Below are 21,733 nucleotides of genomic sequence, written 5' to 3'. Positions count from 1 at the left end.
TGTAAAATGGTATAGTCACTTTGGAAAACATTTTGACAGTTTCTCAAACTATTAGAGTTATCATGACCCAGAAATTCTATTCCTAGGTATATGCTCAAGAGAATTGAAAATATATATCTACACAAAAACCTTACACAGATGTTTATAGCAATATTATTCATAGCACCACAGAAAAAAAAGAACACAACCCAAAAGTCCATAAACTGATGAAAGGATAAATAAAATGTGGTATATCCATGTAATGAAATACTACATGCAACCCTATTTTTGTTGTAGCTTTATTTAAATAGAGAAGAAAAACCTTTTCTTAATAGTCTATAATCTTCACTAGGACTTGCTATGACCATTGTTGAGTATGATCTGGCATTACAATGTGAGTTTAGATGATTGTGACACTTGCATTGTATGTATATACTCTTGTGGAGTACTTACCATGAGAGTGAGTCTGGATTGGGCATCATAATGCTGCATCGATAATGCAAATTAAGGTTTTTCTCTGCAGGAAATTTTCAGTGTTTCCAATCTCTTATGTCTGCATATAGAAGGAATACATTTGGGTTAGACCTCGTGACTTCTCACACACTGTCTCAAATAAAGAAGCCACTGCAAATCTATGAAAATCTTCTGCAAAGACTGTAAAAAAAGGCAAACAGACCCAATCACATCCAAGAAGCTGCCCCGATATTTCAAGTTTGTTTTTATTTTATGAATGAAGAGTCACATTCTGATTGAAAATCCAAGAGGCATTTTCCCAAGATACAAACAAAAGGAAGTAAAGAGACACAATACAGGAATCCCACCAGGAGGCTCAGAAATAACTTACAATTTCTTCTTAAAACACTATTAGAACTTGGGGGCAACGTACATATACAACATATAAACAAGAATGCCCGAGAAATGAAAGTAGTTTTTTCTAAAGGCTGAATGTTAAAAACATTATATTAAGTAAAAGAAGGCAAACACAAAAGGCCACATATGGTATGATCTCATCTATTTGAAATGATCAGAATAGGCAAATCTATAGAGACAAAAAGTAGATCAATGGTTGCCCTTCCTGGGAGAAAGCAGATTGGGCACTTCACTGCTCATGGGTAAGGAGTTGCCTTTTGGAGTATTGAACATGTTCAGAGATTAGATTGTGGTGTTGCACACCTTCATGAATATATTGCCAACTATGGCTGAGCTAGTGTGGTCAAGGCTAGATTCCCCCTCAGGGCATGTGCCTGAGGTGCAGCCCAACCCATCCCCAGTGTGGGGCATGCAGAAGGTAGCCCATCAATGATTATCTCTCATCATTGATGTTTCTCTCTCTCTCTCTCTCTCTCTCTCTCTCTCTCTCTCTCTCTCTCTCTCTCTCTCTCTCTCTCTCTCCTTCCCTCCCTTCCTCTCTAAAATCAAACTATATATATATATATATACACACACACACACACATAGATATAGATCTATATCTATATATCTATATATGTGTGTGTGTCTCTCCCTTCCTCTCTAAAATCAATCTATAGATAGATATAGATATAGATATAGATATAGATATAGATATAGATTAGATATAGATATAGATATAGATATAGATATAGATATAGATATAGATATATAGCTAGAGAGAGATATATGTATATACATATACTTCTATTTCTATCTCTATCTCTATCTCTATCTTTATCTATACATAGTGTGTGTGTATGTGTGTGTACATTAAAACCATGGAAATAAATGTTCACTTGCAAAAAAGTGAATGTTATAGTATATAACTTCTATCTCATCAGAGCCTTTTTTTAAAAAAGGTCTTGAGACACTCAGCTGAGTGGCCCAGGTTTCCTGCCTGGGGCTCAGGTGGAACGTGGAATGCTGTGCCTCACAATGACCCCCTGTAGGGAATCCACATTCCACTCCCAACGCGGCCAGATCTTAAGCGACCGCCTGTTATATCGCAAGCAGGCCGGCCAGCTGCGACCCAACTCCCGAGTAGCCGGCCGCTGGCCACCGAAGTCGCTCACCCTGGGTAAGGCCACCGAAGTCTCTCACCCTGGGTAGACTCGGAGGACCCCGCAACCGCGGCCGCCGCCTCGCCCACCGCCGCTGCCGACTCCGAAGCCCCCACGTCCGCGCTTTGATCCCCGCACTCGCGCCACCAGCCATGACAACCCCTCCGAGGCGCTCCACTAACTACCACCCTGCCTGCGAGGCTGCTGTTAACCACCAGATACACCTGGAACTGTATGTCATCTATGTGTACAAGTCCATGGCCTCGTACTTCGAAAAGAACATGTCCTTGAAGTACGTGGGCCAGTTCCTCCTGAGACAGTCCGCCCTACTGAAGGAGCACGTAGAAGGGCTCATTCGGCTGCAGAACCAGCGCAGCGGCCAGAACCGCCAGTACGACGGCAACATCAATAGGCCTGACTACAACTACTGGGACAGCAGCCTGAAGGCCATGGAACACGCCTTGAATCTGGCCATCAACGTCAACCAGAACCTGCTGTCTATCCGCCAGCTCGCTGTGGACAAGAAGGACGCCCGCCTGGCAGATTTCCTGGAGGACAGCACCCTGCAGAGTCAGGTGAAATCCATTGAAGAGCTCAGGGATCATCTCAGCACCTTCCCTATGTACCCAAGGAACCCGGAAGACAGCCTGACGGAGAACCTCCTTGACAAGCTCTCCCTGGACGATAAAAAGAAATGAACCGAGCTCAGGCTGCTTTCCCACAGCCAGGGGGGAGGAGGGGTGTGACTTCCTCTGGTTATCGGATGGGAACGCATATAGCAACGTTGCCCTTCTGGGTTTTACCATCTTGCAATAAAATTCTTGGTTCCTAAATCAAGGTCTCTGGTTGATTAGTACGCGTAAATCCCTCAGCTTGTAAATTTTAAAAGGGTATCCAAGAGACTCTCCACCCACCCAGTCCCACATTCAGATTGGGATCTCCAGGGATGGAGGGAGGAGGTATTCTGTGGGACACTGGAAATCACAAAATTAATCATCCCCTTATAAACAGTGTGGTGTATGGAGGTGGTGAGGTGGGTGGTCTGGGGCCCTGGTGAATATGGGTGTATGTTCATAGTAAAAGCATTTTTAAAATGGCCTAGCCCTGCATTAGTGGTTCAGTGGTGGAGCATGGACCTATGAAGTCGGAGGTTCCCGTTCAATTCCTGGTCAGGGCACATGCCCCTGTTGGGGGTTCAATCTCCAGTAGGGGGCGTGCAGGAAGCAGCAGATCAATGATTCTCTCTCATTATTGATGTTTCTCTCTCTCCCTCTCTCTTCCTTTCTGAAATCAATTTTTATAAATAAAAATAAGAAAACTAAAATGGCCTGAAAGTTATCATAATAGTTGCCTCTGGGGGAAGAAGCAAAAGAATGGGATTGGGCCAGGATTAAAATAAAGTGGAGAGGGTCTTTAACTTTACCAGAAGTGTTTTCGTTTATTCAGCAACACATATGTTAATGTATGTTGATTCCGAGTAGCAAGCTGGGGGGCCTGGAAGCCACATGGCAGAGTACCCCCCCTTTAAAAAATATATATTTTATTGATTTTTTTTTACAGAGAGAAAGGGAGAGGGATAGAGAGTTAGAAACATCAATCAGCTGCCTTCTGCACACTCCCCACTGGGAATGTGCCCGCAACCAAGGTGCATGCCCTTGACCGGAATTGAACCTGGGACCCTTCAGTCCACAGGCCAAAGCTAATATCCACTGAGTCAAACCGGTTAGGGCAAGAGTATCCCTTTGACAAGCTCACCCTGGGCAACAGTGATAATAGGAAATGAACCTTGAACTGGCTTCCCCACAGACACAGAGTTGATAAACTAAAACGGTAACAATGACACTTCGCGAGTCCAAGTTCTTTGCTTCACACTATTGCATTTTGTTTTTGTAAGTATCTCAAGAAGTAAAAAGGACATCACCATGTCTTTACCAATAGAAAAAAAAAAAAAGAAGAAAAAAAAAGGAGGCCACACAGGTAAGAAAGTCTGGAATGCAGACATGAACGTGGATTCCTGATGCTACACTTCTGATCTATTTCTCCTGTTAGCCCACATGTATATTAATGGGTTAAGCAAGACTGGATGGGTATACTGGGGATCCAGCCAGATAGCCAGCCCCAGGAGGGAGGGAAATCCCCAACACACTTAGAGACAACCCTGATCACTAAACTCTCCCCTAATTACAGGTGTGTCTTCCAGCCCAGGGGTGGGGGTAGCCTCTAAACCTCAGCCAAAATGCTTCTCATATGAAATAAATCTTCAGAATTAGCAACAGAATGTAGAAGAGGCAGCAGGCCACCTCACAGGAAGGCAGCTCACATCTGACTTCCTCTGTTCAGGCTTTCTCCCCCACACAAGCAGCAATGTTATTACCTGAGTTGGCACTGAATACCTATAAGACCTCAGAACTGGAAATCCCCAGAGAGTAGACAGTCTACCATCCACCCAGATGGCTTCACTGTCAGTGACTGCTCTCCAGACACAATAGGTAATGGGTGTGGCTGAAAAATACACATGTTCTGCCTCCAAATCCAGCTCATCTAGACAGAGAAACCCTGTATTTTCCCCATGCACAGGGTACAGTAATCTATACACCAAATCATTGGCTGTTAAGGTCTCTTTAATGGGATCTAAAGCTGCCTAGTCTGTCTCCATCTTGGCCACTGGGCCCCTTCTTTATCTCATCTTTTCCCTTCCTGTGATTCAGAGGGATTCCTCGGGATAACACAGGGAAATCTAGTTAGACTGGCATCCTGTTATTTTACCTGGGAAAAAGGATTTCCTCACCTACAAGACTCAAAAGAAAATTGTGATTACGCTCCAGGGCCTATTACAAGCCATTACTTGCAGTATCACACTTCTCAGCATTTCTTTAGGAATCCCTGCCAGGGAAGTCAAGATACAGCAGCAGCTCAATTGTTTTCTCTCCTTGTTCTCTGGCAAGACAAAAATAAATGCTCTGAATCCCATCTTTTAGGTTCAAACAGCCATTTAAATATGTGGAGCAGTGGTGGAAAGAAGTGAGAAACATTCAGACTAACGAAGTTGGCCCTTTCTAATGTCTTGACTTTGTCCATCCATGTAAGGGTTCCTCATTTTCCCACCCTCCACTGCCATAAACCTCTCCAAAAGGGCTGATGGAACTTCTTCTCCTCCTCCTCCTCCTGCTCCTCCTCTTCCTTCTTCTGGCTTGGGAAAATGGATTATTCTAATAAAACTTTATTTTTTCAAACATGGCCACAAAGGCAGGACCTCATGTTTAACACACACAGAGACTTGTGGGTTTTTTTATTAAATATAAAACATAGTTTATGAAAAGTTTTCCCCCACTTTTTGTATTTGTAATCCCATTAGCACAGGGGCTTTGGCAGCAGGTGAGAGTGAAGGGCAGCTAAAGCTGCCACTGGGCAGTCACCGGGCACAGGAGGAGAGCACCAGCCTGGGAGTGGCTTTATTCACACACACAGGGATACTCACTTACTGGTCAGCCACACCACACACACAACACAGATGCAGATGTCTACCCAGCGCCAACCACAGCCCTGGAGAGATGCGCTCCACTCTGGGTAAGCCCAATATGTGAAATTCCAAACAGTCAGCTAAAGTAGAGGGAGGTAGCTTGTTTTACAAAAGAAGCAATCACAGGCTGCTTTTAAATGGTCAGCAGTCCAAAGGCATCAAAGGTCAGAAGGTGAGGGGGAAAAGGTCCCATCAGTAAAGAAGGAAAGAGATGAAACCCTTGCCTCAGTTACCCACATGTGTTTGCATCTAATTAGAGAGTGAGAGAGGCAGGTGGTATACAGCCTAGGCCAGTGGTCGGCAAACTCACTAGTCAACAGAGCCAAATATCAACAGTACAACGATTGAAATTTCTTTTGAGAGCCAAATTTTTAAGAAATTAAACTTCTTCTAATGCCACTTCTTCAAAATAGACTCGCCCAGGTTGTGGTATTTTGTGGGAGAGCAACATTCAAGGGGCCAAAGAGCTGCGTGTGGTTCACGAGCCAGTTTGCTGACCACGGGGCTAGGCAATCTGATAAGAAAAGGCCAGCTCAGAATCAATGTGAAGAGCCCTCACCAGCCCCAATACTAAATCTATCTAAGGAAGGGAGGTGGGCCTGAGGAAAAGACCATTGGCTGAGGTCACAGCACTTAAAAGAGCCTGCAGTATCCCCAAACAGAATTCTTTGCAGAGCTGGTGGTGCTTATCCTATCCTAATATATAAAAACCTAGGGTTCATAATGACAGATCAAAGGCCTCAGCGAACACCCAGAAGTCAGTCCTGCAGTCAGTGCTGCGTTGCCATGGTGACCCAGCCCTGACTGCCCAGGGGGCTGCGAATCAGGCCCAGAAAGAGAGGCAGGGTCTGACCACAGCCTCCATGGCAGCTGTTATTCAGCTGTTGCCTCTCTTTCTCTCTGGGCTTCATCAGCAGCTGTGCCTCTTGTTTCTCTCTGGCCTCCTTGGGGGCTGATCAGCCCAGCCTTTCTGATCAGGCTCAGAGATAGACCTGGAGATGCTTACTGACACAGAAACCAACCAATCAGAATCAAATCTGGGGGAACTGAGAGGAGCCAATGGCTGCCTAGGAGGTGGAGCTTTTGACACTGACTGGCATAGAAACTGACAAATCAGAACCTAATTTTGGTGAACTGCAAAGGCAGAATCTAAGATGGGGGCTGAGGAGGAGTTTTAAGGGCAAAAGCTGTTTTGTGTAAGGTGTAAGAAAGTGGTTCAATTTTTTAATGACCAGTTTGGCACTATAGTGCATATGGCTGGCTATCAGTCCAGATATAGGGGTTATGTATTTTTTTTTCTGCCAAAAGCATTTCCTCCTGCTGAAAAATGATCCCACCCCCATTTATGCAATCTTATCCTAGATAATCTATACTAATAAAAGGGTAATATGCTAATTAGACCAGGTCAACAGGTCATCTTCCAGATGTCCAACTTCCTTCTGAACAAAGCCATGGTGGTGGGGGCTGAGGCAGAGGTAGTTAGGGGCGAGATCAGGCTGGCAGGGGAGGGCAGTTGGGGGTGACCAGGCCAGCAGGGGAGGGCAGTTGGGGGCATTAGGCAGGCAGACAGGTGAGTGGTTAGACACCAGTGGTCCTGGATTGCAAGAGGGATGTCAGACTGCCAGTTTAGGCATGAGGGGTACCAGATTGGAGAGGTTTCAAGCAGGGCTGAGGGACACCCCCTCCCACATGCACAGATTTCATGCACTAGGTCTCTAGTTAATAAATAATGGTATAAGAATAAACTCTGTGTTTCTTACACGCACAACTATAAACCTACTTTTACCCTACCCTGCATATTATTTTCTTTTTCTTCCAGTCTTAAGGCTTTCTCATGTTCCAATATAGCTTTTAGGGCTACATCAGTATACCAGAAAGAAGAAAGAAAGAAAGAAAGTGTTCCAGATTTGGCTATTAGAAACTCTTCTAATTGGCTCTTGTCTGCCTGTGACATACTCCCTTCATTGTGTTTGTTTGTTTGCGTGTGTGTAGCAGTTACTAACTTTCTGGTACAAGATGCTTTAAGCTCATGATGCATTTCCTCTGCCTCAGCCCTAGAATTAGCTACTTCTCTAAAGAGCCCTAGTTCCTATTATTGAATAAATGGTAATATTTAGAAACTAAGATCCTGACAAACTAGTGATTTTTTAACTGGACAAGTGCTCATAAAATTCTATTATTTCTGGCCTTTCTCAAAAATATTGACTGGGCCCTGTTCCCATGGGAACCTTCATATGGAGCCGAGTTTCAGCTACCATCTTAAAGCAATTACTTTCTCCAATTCACCACAAGCACATGCCATTTAAGAAATATAGCTTAGGTGCCCAAATGTGCCCTTCAGTGATTTAAAGTACCTGCTGGGCTCTGCAGGTACAAACTTTTGTGTTGTTGTATCTAGACTATTCTGCTTAAGCATCATGAAAAATGAAAGAGTCAATAACTTGGGATCAGTCCTATCCCTTGGGTTGAAGTGATCTTTTATAGCTGGGCCTCTGATGCTATTTGTGAGGTGAAAGTTTGGTTCTTGGGCTCTCTGCTTCCATGCTTATAACTAAAAATAACTCAACTTATAGCTCAATCTACTGGTGTCTCTGTCAATGTCTTTCCACCTTGTTGGCCAAAGCATTCAGCTTCTTTTTCCTTTTTTTATCATTCCATATCATGATAAGAAATTACCTTGATACTTTTGTAGACTTTAAATGCATTACATTACCAGGCAAGATATATAAGAAGTTACAGACCAAAAGGCTCAGATAAAACTCAGATGCTTGAATCATGCTTTTCACTGAATGATTTAGAACAGTGAGACTTGAGGAGAAAGAGGGAAAGGGGAAGGGGGAGGGGGAGGGGGAGGAGGAGGGAGAGGGAATTCTACTGGGAATCGAGCCTGCAACCCAGGCATGTGCCCTGACTGGGAATTGAACTGTGACCTTCTGGTTCATAGGTAGGTATGTCAACTATACTTTAATAAAAATAATAAAATTAAGTTTTCTCAGGCAAGTACAGCCCATTAGGAGAATAGTCAAGAAGTGGCTCAAGGCCAATAGATCCAAGGACCAATGGAAAGCAAAAAACAAAACAAACAAAAAAACAACAACCCCAAAAACCTTGCCTATTTTCAGAAAGAGGAATGACCAGGTGTCCTTCTGATGAAGACAACTGTGTGCTTCACAACCAGGCATTTAAACCACCTTCCCTCACAATTTTTTTTCTGGAAGAATCTTTTCTTCACAAACAATTTCCTCTGATTAGAGAGAACCACCACCTTTTTATCTGGAGGTTCCCAAGAGGAACTGACTAGAAAAGAACCTACTAGAAAAGGCAATAAAGAAAACTAGAAGCCTCAAGTGTTTGGGATCTGTTCCTGCTCTGGAGAGTCCTTTGACAAGCTTCCTTGATTAGGGCTGGTCCAAGATGCAACAGCCCTCCAGTGCATAGAGTTGCTTGCATGGGGGAACCCAGTGATGCCAGAACTGGGCAGAAATCCTGGTGACATAGTTTAACAATAAACCCAAGGGCTTTCGGTGAGGGCTCCTAAGGCTTTAACTTGATTTTAGGAGCCTCTGATATTTACAGGGGCACCCACACTAGCATTTCACTGTTATCTGCCAATTTACATCTTACTGAAAATAAATAGTTTACAAGAACGGGGTTTGTGGAAGGGGAGGGCTTCCCCCTGAGCAAGTTGAGAAAACCCGTATCACCTACCTGATCTGTTCATGGTAGCAAATGAGAATGGCCTTCAGGAAAAGATGTTAGGAAGAGAAGTGGAGACCTGAAGATGGCAGAAAGATGGCAAACCCAATCATAATTATAATCATACTAGAAGCCCATTGCACAAAGATTCATGCAATAGGCCTTCCTTCCCCTGACTTCCAGCACCGGTTTTTCTCCGGCACCCGGAACCCAGGCCTTTGCTCTGGTTGTTGCCTTCCGCCTTCCTTCTGGCCTGAGTCTGCCACCTTTGCTGCTGACTCCGGCCAGAGTCTGCCATCTTCATCTTTGCTGCAGACTCTGGCCAGAGTCTGCCATATTTGTCTTTGCTGCAGCCAGAGTGCCCCTCCTGTAGATCCCTTCACTCTCCACCCCCCCCCCCCTCATAGCAGGCATCCTGCCCCACCCAGCCACTCCAAGCCTGGAGAGGCTGGGCGGCAGGGGTCACAGCCATCTCTGTCCTTCTAATTTGCATATCCCCTCCTGATTGGCTGGTGGGCATTGTACAGGTACAGTCAATTTGTATCTTTCTCTTTTATTAGTGTAGATGGTCTAATTTATACATGTATTAAGGTTGTCAGAAATGCATGCCCTGTCCAGGAGGACTTTACATATAAAATATGATAGGTCTACACTGAACAAAGCAATTTTAATACAAAAAGTGGCTTGCTTTTCTCTCTCTAGCCATTCTCCAAGTATGTGAATGTGTATAGAAAGAAGGGGTAAAGAAGTGAAGAAAAGAGTATTCTATTGATCAAAAAATCATGATCTGGATTACTGTCTAAGAGATGGTTAGCTTTCAGCTGAACCCTGAGAGAAGGAGAAGAGCTGGCTCTACAAATGTGGAGGGGAGCCCTAACTTGTTTGGCTCAGTGGATAGAGCATCAGCCGGAGGACTAAAAGGTCCCAGGTTGGATTCTGGTCAAGGGCATGTACCTTGGTTGCAGACACATACCCAGTTGGGGGGGGGGTGTGCAGGAGGCAACTGATTGATGTTTCTCTCTCATCAATGTTTCTATCAATAGCTCTATCCCTCTTCCTTCCTCTCTGTAAAAAATCAACAAAATATATTAAAAATAACAACAAACAAATGTGGAGGGGGTAACATGAGATAGACACCCAGATCATGGCTTGCAGGATCCAAGGGTAAAGACAAGAAAGGGAGTTCATCTGGCATGAAGGGGAAAAGGTGTGTAACTTAAGATGAAATGATAAAAGATGAAGTTTGGGAGACAACTTAAGGCCAATCATGGAGTTTTTATGTTTAAGTAAAAGGCATTTGGAGGAAACAGTAGCTTCAGGAGAGGTTTGATAAATCATTTCCTGGAGATATCCTGGGATGCTGAGGGTACCCAGTGACAGATACCTGGGATGAATATTAAAACGGAAACCAATGACCTTGTGTTTGAAGTGGCAGAGAAAGCATCCTTTCTAATCAGGCTAGTGGCTTCAAAAAGCTCTGTATAAGGTCTCACTCACCTTTTTTTTTCATACTAGAGTTTGACTATTGTTGCAATTGGCTGCTTTAGAAGAGCACGAGTCCATATGTCAGAATGTCAGAAGCCCCGGGTGGTGCCGGCCCAAGTAGTTTAGAGAAACATCAAAGAGATGCAGGGTTGCACCCTTCCTCTCAAAGAAAGGACATCAGGCTCAACTCTGGTACTTTTTGCCTCTCTTTACAAACCTTCCATTTTTGTCAGACATTTGGAAGAAGTAAATTTATCAGAAACGCATAAAGCTTAAAAGATGCTGATGTACCTTAACCAACCAGTCATTCCTGGGGAATGCACATGTATCAAGACAGAACTGAGGAACAATGGTGAGGTTGTATGGTGCAGCATTTATTCACCTGACTTGACTAACGAAACATGACCACTCTCCCCAGACCTCCATGTCTCCATAGGAAAATGGAAGAGGAGTCCTTAAGGATATTTCCCAACCTCCAAAACTGACAGCCTCACCATCACTGTCTGCCTTGAATACATGAGGTCTAATCTGAAATTGCCTTTTATCTCTGCTTATGTTTGTCACTACAAGAACAACTCCTCTGCCCCAGTTTCCTGGGACACGCCTCATCCTTCACACGCTAATCCTCACAAGGCTGGCAGTGAACTTCCCCTTTTCTGTCCCCTTCTGTTGCCCTTCCCCCAACGTTTTAATTCCTTCCTCTTTGCTATTTGGGATTCACAGGCCATTATCAGCACCATCTCCTATGTTCTCAAACTCTTGCCTGAACACTCCCTTTACCTTCTTGCTCTCACCGCAATCTGAAATTCCTTGAAAGGCACTATTTCCCCTGTAGTGGTCATCTTCCCTTCATACCGGATGAACTCCCTCTTTTGCCTTTGTCCTTGGCTCCCACAGACCCTGTTCTTGGTGTCTATCTCATGTTGTTTTCCCTCCACATCTGTTGATCCAGCTCTTCCCCTTCTCTCAAGGCACTACTTCCCCTGCAGGCCTCTCAAGTCATCCTTATGCCCCCACCTCTCATACATATAGTACCACTGGGCCTGAGGTAAGGAAGTTGTCCTCCTTCCTTGTCAAAACTTCCAGGCCATTCTTTCTCTTGTCATTCATCCCTTAAATCTAAAATGTTATTAGATTTTATGCCACCATATTATGTTCCCCTCTATCCCGTCCTGTTTTAGTTGTCTAGGGACCTCCATCCCACATTTCTTGACTATCTTAGCTCCTGGCTGATGACAATCTTCTCCAATATTTGCCCTATCTTAATTCTTGCTGATTTCAATATCCACATAGATGATCTCCACAACTTGACCTCTTACTTTTTTGCTTCTTCTCCTCCCATGATCTTATCCTCTAATATATTCAGCCACTTGTTGCTATCGTCATATCATAGGCCTGGTCATCTGTGATAAACATTCTCTCTCCATAATCTCTAATTCATGTGTCAGACTCTGACCACAGCCTTCTCTTTTTCTAGTTCATTCTCTCTAATGTCTTAGTGACAAAAACCTTTTATAGTAACTCCTCTGGAAAATCCAATCACTTGGTCCAACAACATTTTCACTGCATTTCAACTCTTTGATCTTAGGATCAATCCCATGGTAAATTATAATAATCATTTTCTTGTATACATTTCCATCTGACCTGACCCTCTTGGTTTCTTATACATCGGAAAAACAACCTAACCAAATCATTTCTCCCCTATACTACACCTATACCCCTTCAATTATATGTGTCTAGAGAAAACCTCAATCATACTAAGTGCACTTAAACTTGAGTATAACTTTTAAGTGGGCCCTTAGTGTGGCCAACAATCATACAATCTTTCCCTATTCTACTTTCTCTCCTACTCTTCTTGTCCATCACTCATACACATATACTAGGGGCCCAATGCATGAAATTCGTATAAGAGTAGGCCCTCACAGCCACAGCTGCCTCTCGGCTCCATCCCTTGCCCATTGGTTGTTCCAGAAGGTTGTCCGGAAGGTTGTCTGGAAGGTAATTCTGCCACCCAGTCTAATTAGCATATTAGCTCTTTGTTATATAGGATTCTCCTCCAATATCTGTAAGTCTTAGCTACATAGCAAGCCATCCCAATATATATTTGGCTTAAAGCAGTAATTATTTTATTTGCTTACTAAAGGCCTGGCACATGAAAATTTGTGCACTGAAGGGGAGGGTCCCTCAGCCAGGCCTGCCCCGTCTCACAGTCCAGGAGCCCTCAGGGGATGTCCTACTGTGGGAGGCAACTGGATTGTTCAGGCGAAGGTACCACCCCCATTACCTCACTGCCGACTATGGCAGCTATGAGGCTGGAGCCCCAGGCCTTGCAGCTGCCAGGGCTCACAGCTGCCTGAGCCCATGCCTGCCATGAGCTTCACAGGCACTGTGGCTTTGTCCGGATGGACATCTGGATGGACATCTGGAAGATATGTGCCCTAATTAGCATATTACCCTTTTATTACTATAGATGATTTTTTTGATCAGCAGTATGGATCAGGATCATTTGGGTAGTTATGCTTGACTCAGTGTCACTCAGTTATGGTGACTCAAATGCGGGCTGGTTGATCTAAAATGGCAGTTGAAGAAAGGGCATAACTTAAAAAAAGGTGACATGAGAGGTAGGAGAATTCTAGGCAAGAGACATAATGTGAGGTATTTTCAGAAACAAGTTGTAGAGCAGTTTGAATGGTATAGCGTATCCATATGATGCAATATGATATAGTTAGAGTATGGTAAATGCATAGGAAGTTTCAAGTTTGGAATTATCATAAAGCACGATCAAGCCCCAGGTCCACCAGATGTCCAAAAAAATGCATGAAACCAGACTAGTTTGACAATATAATGAGCTTTCCTTATGCATTTTGATTCTTGCATTTACTCCTCTTACTAAATTAGATATTATTTTCTTCATTCTAAATTCTGTATAGGTTTAAGAAATTAAAAGTGTTGTGCCAATAGTCCCCCCCCCCCGATTTTAATAGTTTCATCAAAAGCATAATTCTTACTTGTTGGATTGTTGCTCTGCTGCTATGTTTCTATCACACCACTTCTTCTGGTTATATATATATATATCATCTACAGAATTCAAATATCAAAACAAAAGGTTTTGAAACTTATGTGAGAAGTTTAGAGGAAGAGCTCCCTATATATTGTAAAAACAGACAAGGTCACTGCTTATTCAACTTTTCTTATAAAACAGTTTAGTGATAATAGCTAAATTGGAGCTCTGATCAACCACAGCTCATGATGGACTCTGTTGATGGGTGCCCTTGGTAGACCTGTAAGTGATGTCCTAAGAAATTATTATATTTCTGTTTCATAAGCCAAAAGTGTACACATATTTGACTTCTTACTCTCAGTCATGATCTCCAATGTATCTATCATACTCCCAATGTGTATGTGGTTATTCCAGTGTAGTTTTAGACACACAAAGTACTTGATTACTGAGGCCCATATTACCTTAGAAAGATATACTCAAACATACAAACCAATGAATAATTATTTAAAAGCTATATTGAGAAATTTAGGACTACATATGATTTATTCATTCATCCAATATTATTTATGAGGACTTTATTTTGGTCAAGTACTGTGTTAGATGCTATGTCTTCTACCCTCAAAATGTTCATACTTTAGTTGGAGAGACCAACATTTCAATTCTTATATAAATGCTATAATCAAATTAAGTACACACAGATAACTGAAATGTTATTTTGACTTGGAAATAGTGGGTGTTTCGGAAGCTTCCTGGGGTGTGATAATAACTGAAAGAAATTTTGAAGACTGAATAAGAGACGTTGAGAAGAAGGAACAGGGGGAATATACTGCAGGTAGAGAGAGCGGTGTGGGCCACAATGGACCTTCCCAAGTTCAGAGTCAGAGTGGGGGAGGACAGGAAAGTTAGCAATGGGATGACACTGCTGAAGTTATTCACCGAGTGACCTGATTTTCCCTTCAGAGCATAGACAAATGTGGAAGATAAATTAAGCATCTAAGCATGGAAGAGGGTGGAGGTCTGGGATCTATTAAGAGACTTTTGGGCAGAAATGGTGACGTCTCAACTAAGAGAAAAGCAGTGAAGAGGAAAGGAAGGAGTGATGTTGAGAGCTATTGAAAACCAGAAACTATAGTTCTTGGTGACTAGGTAGGAATTAAAGGAAAGAAAAGTATTTTGAAGATAATGTTTAGATTTTTTTAGCTTTGGACATTTGGGAATAGGGTGACATCATCATCAGAGACAGGAAACACAAGAAGAAGAATGGGGACCTTGGGAGAAAGTAAGGACTATTCTCAAGTTCAAGATGCCATGGGACATCTAGATGAATCTAAAAATGGAATGAAATGTGGCAATTATATATTTAAATTACATAGAATTAAAGGTAGACTTTACCACTCCTAACTCCCTTCTGCATGTATAGCCCAACTCCTTTATTGCAAAAAAGGGCCTCCATCTGAATGAGAGGAGAATAAAGAGAGAAAGCCTCATGGATTGTGTGGAAGATAGGTGTGGACTGGAGAAAAGACGGGGATCTGAATAGACAGAGGGGAGAAGAAAAGGCAGTTCAAGGAAGGAACACAGCACCAACAAAGATAGAACACTAGTACCAAGCAAGGCAGAGCACAGGGTTTAAGATGTAGAGAAGAGGAAAATGAGCATAATCAAGAGGATAGCACTGGATTTCCTAATGAATGTATTCTCTGGATGGATGCTAGAAAGTTTAGACTTCAAAGAATCAGCAGGAAGAAGCCATGGTAGGAGTCTGAGCAGAGGAGGAACATTATAAGAAATGAGTTGCTTCTTGAATTACTGTAATGTGGTCTGGGAAAAGCATCCAGGAGAAAAGGCATATTACTCAAGAGGTGACTGCGGTCTTCCAGAACCTCTAGCTGCTTTGTAAGGGGGAGAAGAACTTCCTGTGGTTCTACTGGCACAACCCTTCCCTGTCAAGAATACAGCAACACCTGGGGGACTGGGATTGAAGAAAGTTACACTACATACTATTTCAAAGAGGTCCCAGCTAGGGATCGAAAAAATGGTGGTGGAATAGACAGACGGGTCCTGAGCCTTGTCCCAGAGCAGATAGAAAGAACAGCTGAGGGTCGCACAGGGAGTATTTGTTGGTGAGTTAAAGGACAGCTAAACTCTAGGAGACAGTGGGGGACTGCTGGACAGGGTCCCCCCTGACTGGACCACCACCACTGCTGTTGGGTTCTCTCCCAGAGTGACCAGCTTGAACGCTGAGACTGCCCCATCTTGAAGGGGAAAGTGGATGTTATCAGAAGCCTGAAAATCTAAAACTACCAAACAGCTGCAAAAACCAGAACACCGGTCCCCAATTGGTGCAAACACGTGAATTCAGAGGAGCTCTACACTTCACCATGGAAAGGTCAGATTTCACCTGGGATAAGGTGAGGTATCTGGTCCTAGCAGGAGAGAGAACACACGCGCACTGCAGGAGCTGGAGGACCAGGGGAAGTCTGTGCCTAGAAAAACCCATGGCTGTTGGGGCTGGCATGATCCATGAATGTGGAAGGGGGTCCTCAGAAGGGAACTCTAAAAACTCTAAAAACCCATTTGATCTGACACAATTTTTTTTTTAAGTGTGCTGGCTGCTTAGACCCCAGGGGAAAAAAAGACTGCACAGACTTTCTCACAGCCCTGGAGTTCGTACACTTACACTGGTTCTCTCTCTCTCTCTCTCTCTCTCTCTCTCTCCTCTCTCTCTCTCTCGCTCTCTCTCTCTCTCTCTCTCTCTCTCTCTCTCTCTCTCTCTCTTTCTTTTTTCTTTTTCCTCTTTAAATCCTTGCTTCTGATTACTGAGACTGCAGGGAAAAGTTGTTTTTCTGGAACCTGGGGATCAAAGCAGGGAGTAATCATCAGAGAACCAGATCTGGGGCAACCCACTCTCACAAACAGGTATTAAGTGCCACAGGGAAAGCAGGATATAAGCACTGGCTAGAGAGGACCTATAGACCCGGAGATCAATCCAGAAACACTGCCTCCCAGGGGTTCAATCACAAATTGACTCTTGTGTAAAACAAATAAAGGAATATAAGAAATTAAGACACACTGCCTGCTTAAAAATCAGGACTGGCTTACAACACTGAGGAGCAGTGGAATGCAGGGAACTGCAATACTGTCCTGACTAGGAAACAGGCGTGCCAAACAGAATAGAAGAAGAAGTGAATGACCTTCATTTCTGCACATTTTTATTTATTTTTTTCATCTTTTACTTAAGAAACTAATTTTTTCTTTTTTTCTGACTTGATTTTACCTTTTTAATTATAACATTTTTATTTTCAATCAGTATTATTACTTCTACTATTTTTTTAAGTGTCATTTTATTTTTTTCTTTATTTTACTTTGGGATTAGTGTTCTATATTCTATTTTCATCTTTCCTTTAGTATCATTTTCCTCTATCTCAACTTTACCTTTATACCACACTCTCTTCCTAACTTTTCCCCTTTTGTTGTCCTATTTCTCTTATCCTTTTCCTGCTTTAGATTTTCCATATTCTTTCTATTTACCCCCTGTTAAAATTTCACCCTACTTATATATATAATTTCCAATCCCCTCCTCGAAGTCCATACACACCTCTCTCTTCTCTGTCTTCACTATCCAAAAAATTGCTTTTCTCTCTGTCCTTTTGTCGTTGTTTGCTTGTTGATTATATCAATTTTTTATGCTTGTGAGATTGTTTTTATTATTCTTTTTTTGTTTGTTTTTGTTTTTTACTTCTGTTTTACCTCACCTTGCTTGATATTAGTTGTTTGTAATTTGTATTCATCTCCAGGTATTTGTTGCTGGCATTTGTTGGGATTAGTGGCTGTTCTATTGGAGTTTTCTCCCTATATATATAATTTGTTCCCCTCTTCCTTCTTATTCTATTTCTTTTATCTTTTACTTTTCCCCCCCATTTCCCAATTTAATTTTCGCACTGCTTTCTTTTTCCCCCCTCTTATTTCTCTCCTATCCTCTAATTGCCTTTCTCTGATGGTCACCTTTATTTGGGGTTCTTAATATCATGAATACATTTCTGTTCAGTACCTTGTGTGTTGTACCTGGTTGTATTGTATTTTATGCCTTTAAATCAATGCAGGAGAGAGAGAACTACATAACCAGACATCTGGAGAAGAGATACCATGGGGAGACAAACAGCCCGCATATGAAAGAAAAGCAGGCATCACCAGAAAAGGAAGTAAACAAAATGCAGGTAAGCAACCTGTCAGAGAAAGAATTTAGAAAAATGGTCATAAAGTGGATGAAAAGAATGGAAGACAAATTCAACAATATGTATAAGAAGAGGAAATGAAGAACCAAGAAGAAATGAAAAATGGCATTGCTGCTATAAAGAACTCAATAGAAAGCATCAAGAGTAGACTAGAAGAAGCAGAGGACCATATCAGTGAGATAGAAGACAAGGTAGGAAAAAATACCCAAATAAAGCAGCTTCTAGAAAAATAAAAATAAAAAGCAGGAGGGGAGCCTAAGGGAACTTTGGGACAACACGAAACAAAACAACATCCACATAATATGAGTTCCAGAAAGAGAGGAAACTGAACAAGGAAGAGAACACTCGTTTGAAGAAATAATCACAGAAAACTTCCCTAATATAGGGAAGAAAAACCCCACACAAATCCAAGAAGCTCACACACAGAGTCTCAAGCAAAATGAACCCCAAAAGACTGATGCCAAGGCACATTATAATTAAACTGGCAAACACCAACAACAAAGTAAGAATCTTAAAAGTGGCCAAAGAAAGACAGAAAGTTACCTACAAAGGAACCCCCATCAGACTAGCGGCATGTTTTATTAACAGAAACTCATCAGGCCAGAAGGGATTGGAATGAAACATACAAAGTCATGCAAAGGAAGGGTCTGAATCCAAGAATACTGTACCCAGCAAGGCTATCAATCAAAATTGAAGGCGAAATCAGGAACTTCACAGACAAAAAAGGACTAAGGGAATTTATTACCACCAAACCAGCAATGCAAAAAAATGCTAAAGGGTCTTCTGTAAAAAAAAAAGAAAGAAAGAAAAAAAAAGGTAAAAAAAGGAACACAGGGGTAAAGAATAAAAATGGCTACAAATAAGTACCCATCAACAATAACTTTAAATGTAAATGTATTAAATGTCCCAATCAAAAGACATAGGATAACAGATTGGATAAGAAAACATGACCCATATATCTGCTGTCTACAAGAAACCCACCTCAGAAAAAAAGATGCACACAGACTGAGGGTGAAGGGATGGAAAAGGTTTTTCAGGTGAATGGAAATGAATAAAAAAGCTGGGGTAGCAATACTTATATCTGACAAATTGGATCTCAAAGTGAAAGACATAACAAGAGAAAAGGAACATAACTTTATTATACTAAAGGGAGCAATCCAACAAGAAATAACTCTGGTAAACATATACACAACCAATACAGGAGCACCCAAATACATAAAGAAAAAACTCCTGGAGGATATCAAGGGGGAGATTGACAGCAATACAATCATAATAGGAGACTTTAATACTCCACTATCACCACTGGACAAATCCTCTGAACAAAAAATCAGCAAAGAAACATCAATCTTAAATGACTCACTAGATCAGACGGAATTGACACCTTAAGAACATTTCACCCCAAAACCACATTCTTCTCAAGTGCATATGGGTCATTTTCAAAGATAGACCATATGTTGGGTCATAGACAAAGTCTCTTTAAATTCAAGAAGATATAAATCATATCGAGATCTTCTCAGATCACAGTGGCATAAAACTGGAAATCAACTACAAAAAAAATCCAAAAAAAAAAAATCAAACACATGTAGACTAAACAGCATGCTATTAAACAATGACTGGGTTATCAGAGAGATCAAATAAGAAATAAAAAACATCATGGCAACAAATGACAATGAAAACACAACAATTCAAAATCTATGGGACACAGTGAAAGTGGTCTTGAGAGGGAAGTTCATAGCTCTACAAGCCTACTGCAAAAAAAAAAGGAAGAATGGTAATAAATCACCTAACCCTACAACACAAAGAGTTAGAAAGAGAGCAACAAGAAAAGCCCAGTGTAAGCAGAAGGAAGGAAATAATAAAGATCAGAGAGGAGATAAACGACATTAAGACAAAAAAAAAAAAAAAAAAAAAAAAAAAAAAAACCAATATAAAAGATCAACAAAACCAAGAGCTGGTTCTTTGAAAGGATAAACAAGATTGATAAGATTGATGAACCTCTCCAGGCGTCTTCAAACTACAGCCCGTGGGCCACATGCGGCCCGCAGAGGAGTCTGATCCGGCCCGCCAGGTTTTTTGGGCAGTGAGCACAGCCAAGATGTTACAGTAGGAATTAGTAGTTCATATAGTCTGGCCCTCCAACTCTCTGAGGGACTGTGATCTGGCCCCCACTTTAAAAAGTTTGAGGACCCCTGCGTCTAGCCAGTCTCACCAAGAAGCCAAAAGAGAGGACCCAAATAAACAAAATCAGAAATGAAAGAGGTGAAATAACAACATACCCCACATAACACAAAGGATTCTTAAAAAATACTATGAACAAAGAGGTCCCAGCTATAGCCCTCTTGAAAAGACAAGAAGAGCTCCATGAGTGTTTTTTTTCCCCTTTAGAGACATACAGAGGCAAATAAAAATACATCCTGTGGTAATGACTATTTTTACTCAATTACACATGCATTACTAAGTGTCACAAATCCCTGAGGTGGAAGGTGTGATTTTCTGAGTCTGCTGCTGTGTTGAGATGAGAGAAATTACTCAGTGTTGATAACTCTGTTGGATGTTGGTAATGTAATTACAGTTTCTCAGACTGGTCTCAAAAATTAATGTTCATCTATTTTCTATTTTCCTTCCCCTTTGGGGAAAATAATAATAATGGATAGACTTGCTTGATTTGACTTTACACCCAGTTTTCATGAAATTTTTATTGTGTCTTATACCTAATGGATTGATTTTTTTTCAACTTGTCTTTGAAAATGTTATTTCCAAAAGAGATTGAATGGGCTTAATTTGTTTAGTCTCTCAAAGTGATGCTTCTAAGTGGGTCATGATAATCCAGTAAATATATTCTGTGAATAAAGGTGGTATGAATAACTAAAAAAATTATTCCTAGCGTGCAGAGAACAAAAAAATGGGTAAAAGGAAGTTGGCTAACAAATAGGACTGAAATGTTAGAATAAATATGGACATATGGTGTTCATATTAGTTGTCCCATTAAAAAGGAATGAAAATTTAGAGAATTTCTATGTATCGTTAGGGTTTCACTGTTGCTGTTGTGGTTGTTATTTAAGTAGATACAGAAGTGGCCCAATACAACTAATGTAAAGTTGTCCTCCTTGCTTCATAGATAGTTGATCTTAACTGAATTTCTGCTTCAGAGAATTATGAAGTACTATTATAAGATTTCAAATGTTTCCCATTTCTTGTCCTTTATCAGGGTCTCTACCATAGCTTCCACATTTGCTCCACTTCCTAAAACAATCGTAAACTGCCTAACTCATTATTATTGTGTGTGTTGCAACTGCTGATAACCATAAATTAAGTTTTAAAATACTTTGTAAAGGAAATGTCAATGATCAGAGAAGCAACTGTCTTAAATGACAGCTTTAGACACATAAAATTCATGGATAGACAGAAAGGCTATAAACACATACAATGTATTCAGCATCGACAGAGTCCTGTCATTTATAATATCTCATGGAAACCTATCACATTTCAATCAGTCAATAGCAGAGCATGGCCAGAATGGCTAAGTTAACAAAAAGCGCCTTAAACATGGGAACTCTTTTGTTCCCTCCCATCAGACCACTTTTGGCTACCAACATTGGGGAGCATGGGAAAGAGGAACTTGAGGATAAGATCTTGTGTGGATTTTCTCTTTTAAAGAAAAACAAACAAACAAAAACAAAACAAAACACCAGTTAACATAAGTAATATTTTCCAATTAAGCACTGCCCAGGGAGGTGAGGCAGTATTGACTTTGGAATCAGATTTTCTGGGTTCAGACCAGATCCACTTGCTAAAAGATGGGTGA

The 21,733-nt window shown here is 41.6% G+C and overlaps 1 protein-coding gene across 1 annotated transcript; it reads left to right on the top strand.

Annotated features, from left to right (window-relative positions):
• The first annotated feature begins 2,143 nt into the window (after positions 1–2,143).
• LOC118720190 (ferritin heavy chain) lies at positions 2,144–2,689 on the top strand. Its single transcript, XM_036440103.1, has one exon. It carries the CDS (start codon positions 2,144–2,146, stop codon positions 2,687–2,689), a length of 546 nt encoding a protein of 181 aa, XP_036295996.1.
• Positions 2,690–21,733: the final 19,044 nt, after the last annotated feature.

This window comes from Pipistrellus kuhlii, unplaced genomic scaffold (genome assembly GCF_014108245.1).
Source record: "Pipistrellus kuhlii isolate mPipKuh1 unplaced genomic scaffold, mPipKuh1.p scaffold_m20_p_16, whole genome shotgun sequence".
NCBI classification, from domain to species: Eukaryota; Metazoa; Chordata; class Mammalia; order Chiroptera; family Vespertilionidae; genus Pipistrellus; species Pipistrellus kuhlii.
The sequence above is the reverse complement of the archived record's forward strand: the minus strand, read 5'-3'. Positions and strand labels throughout refer to the sequence as shown.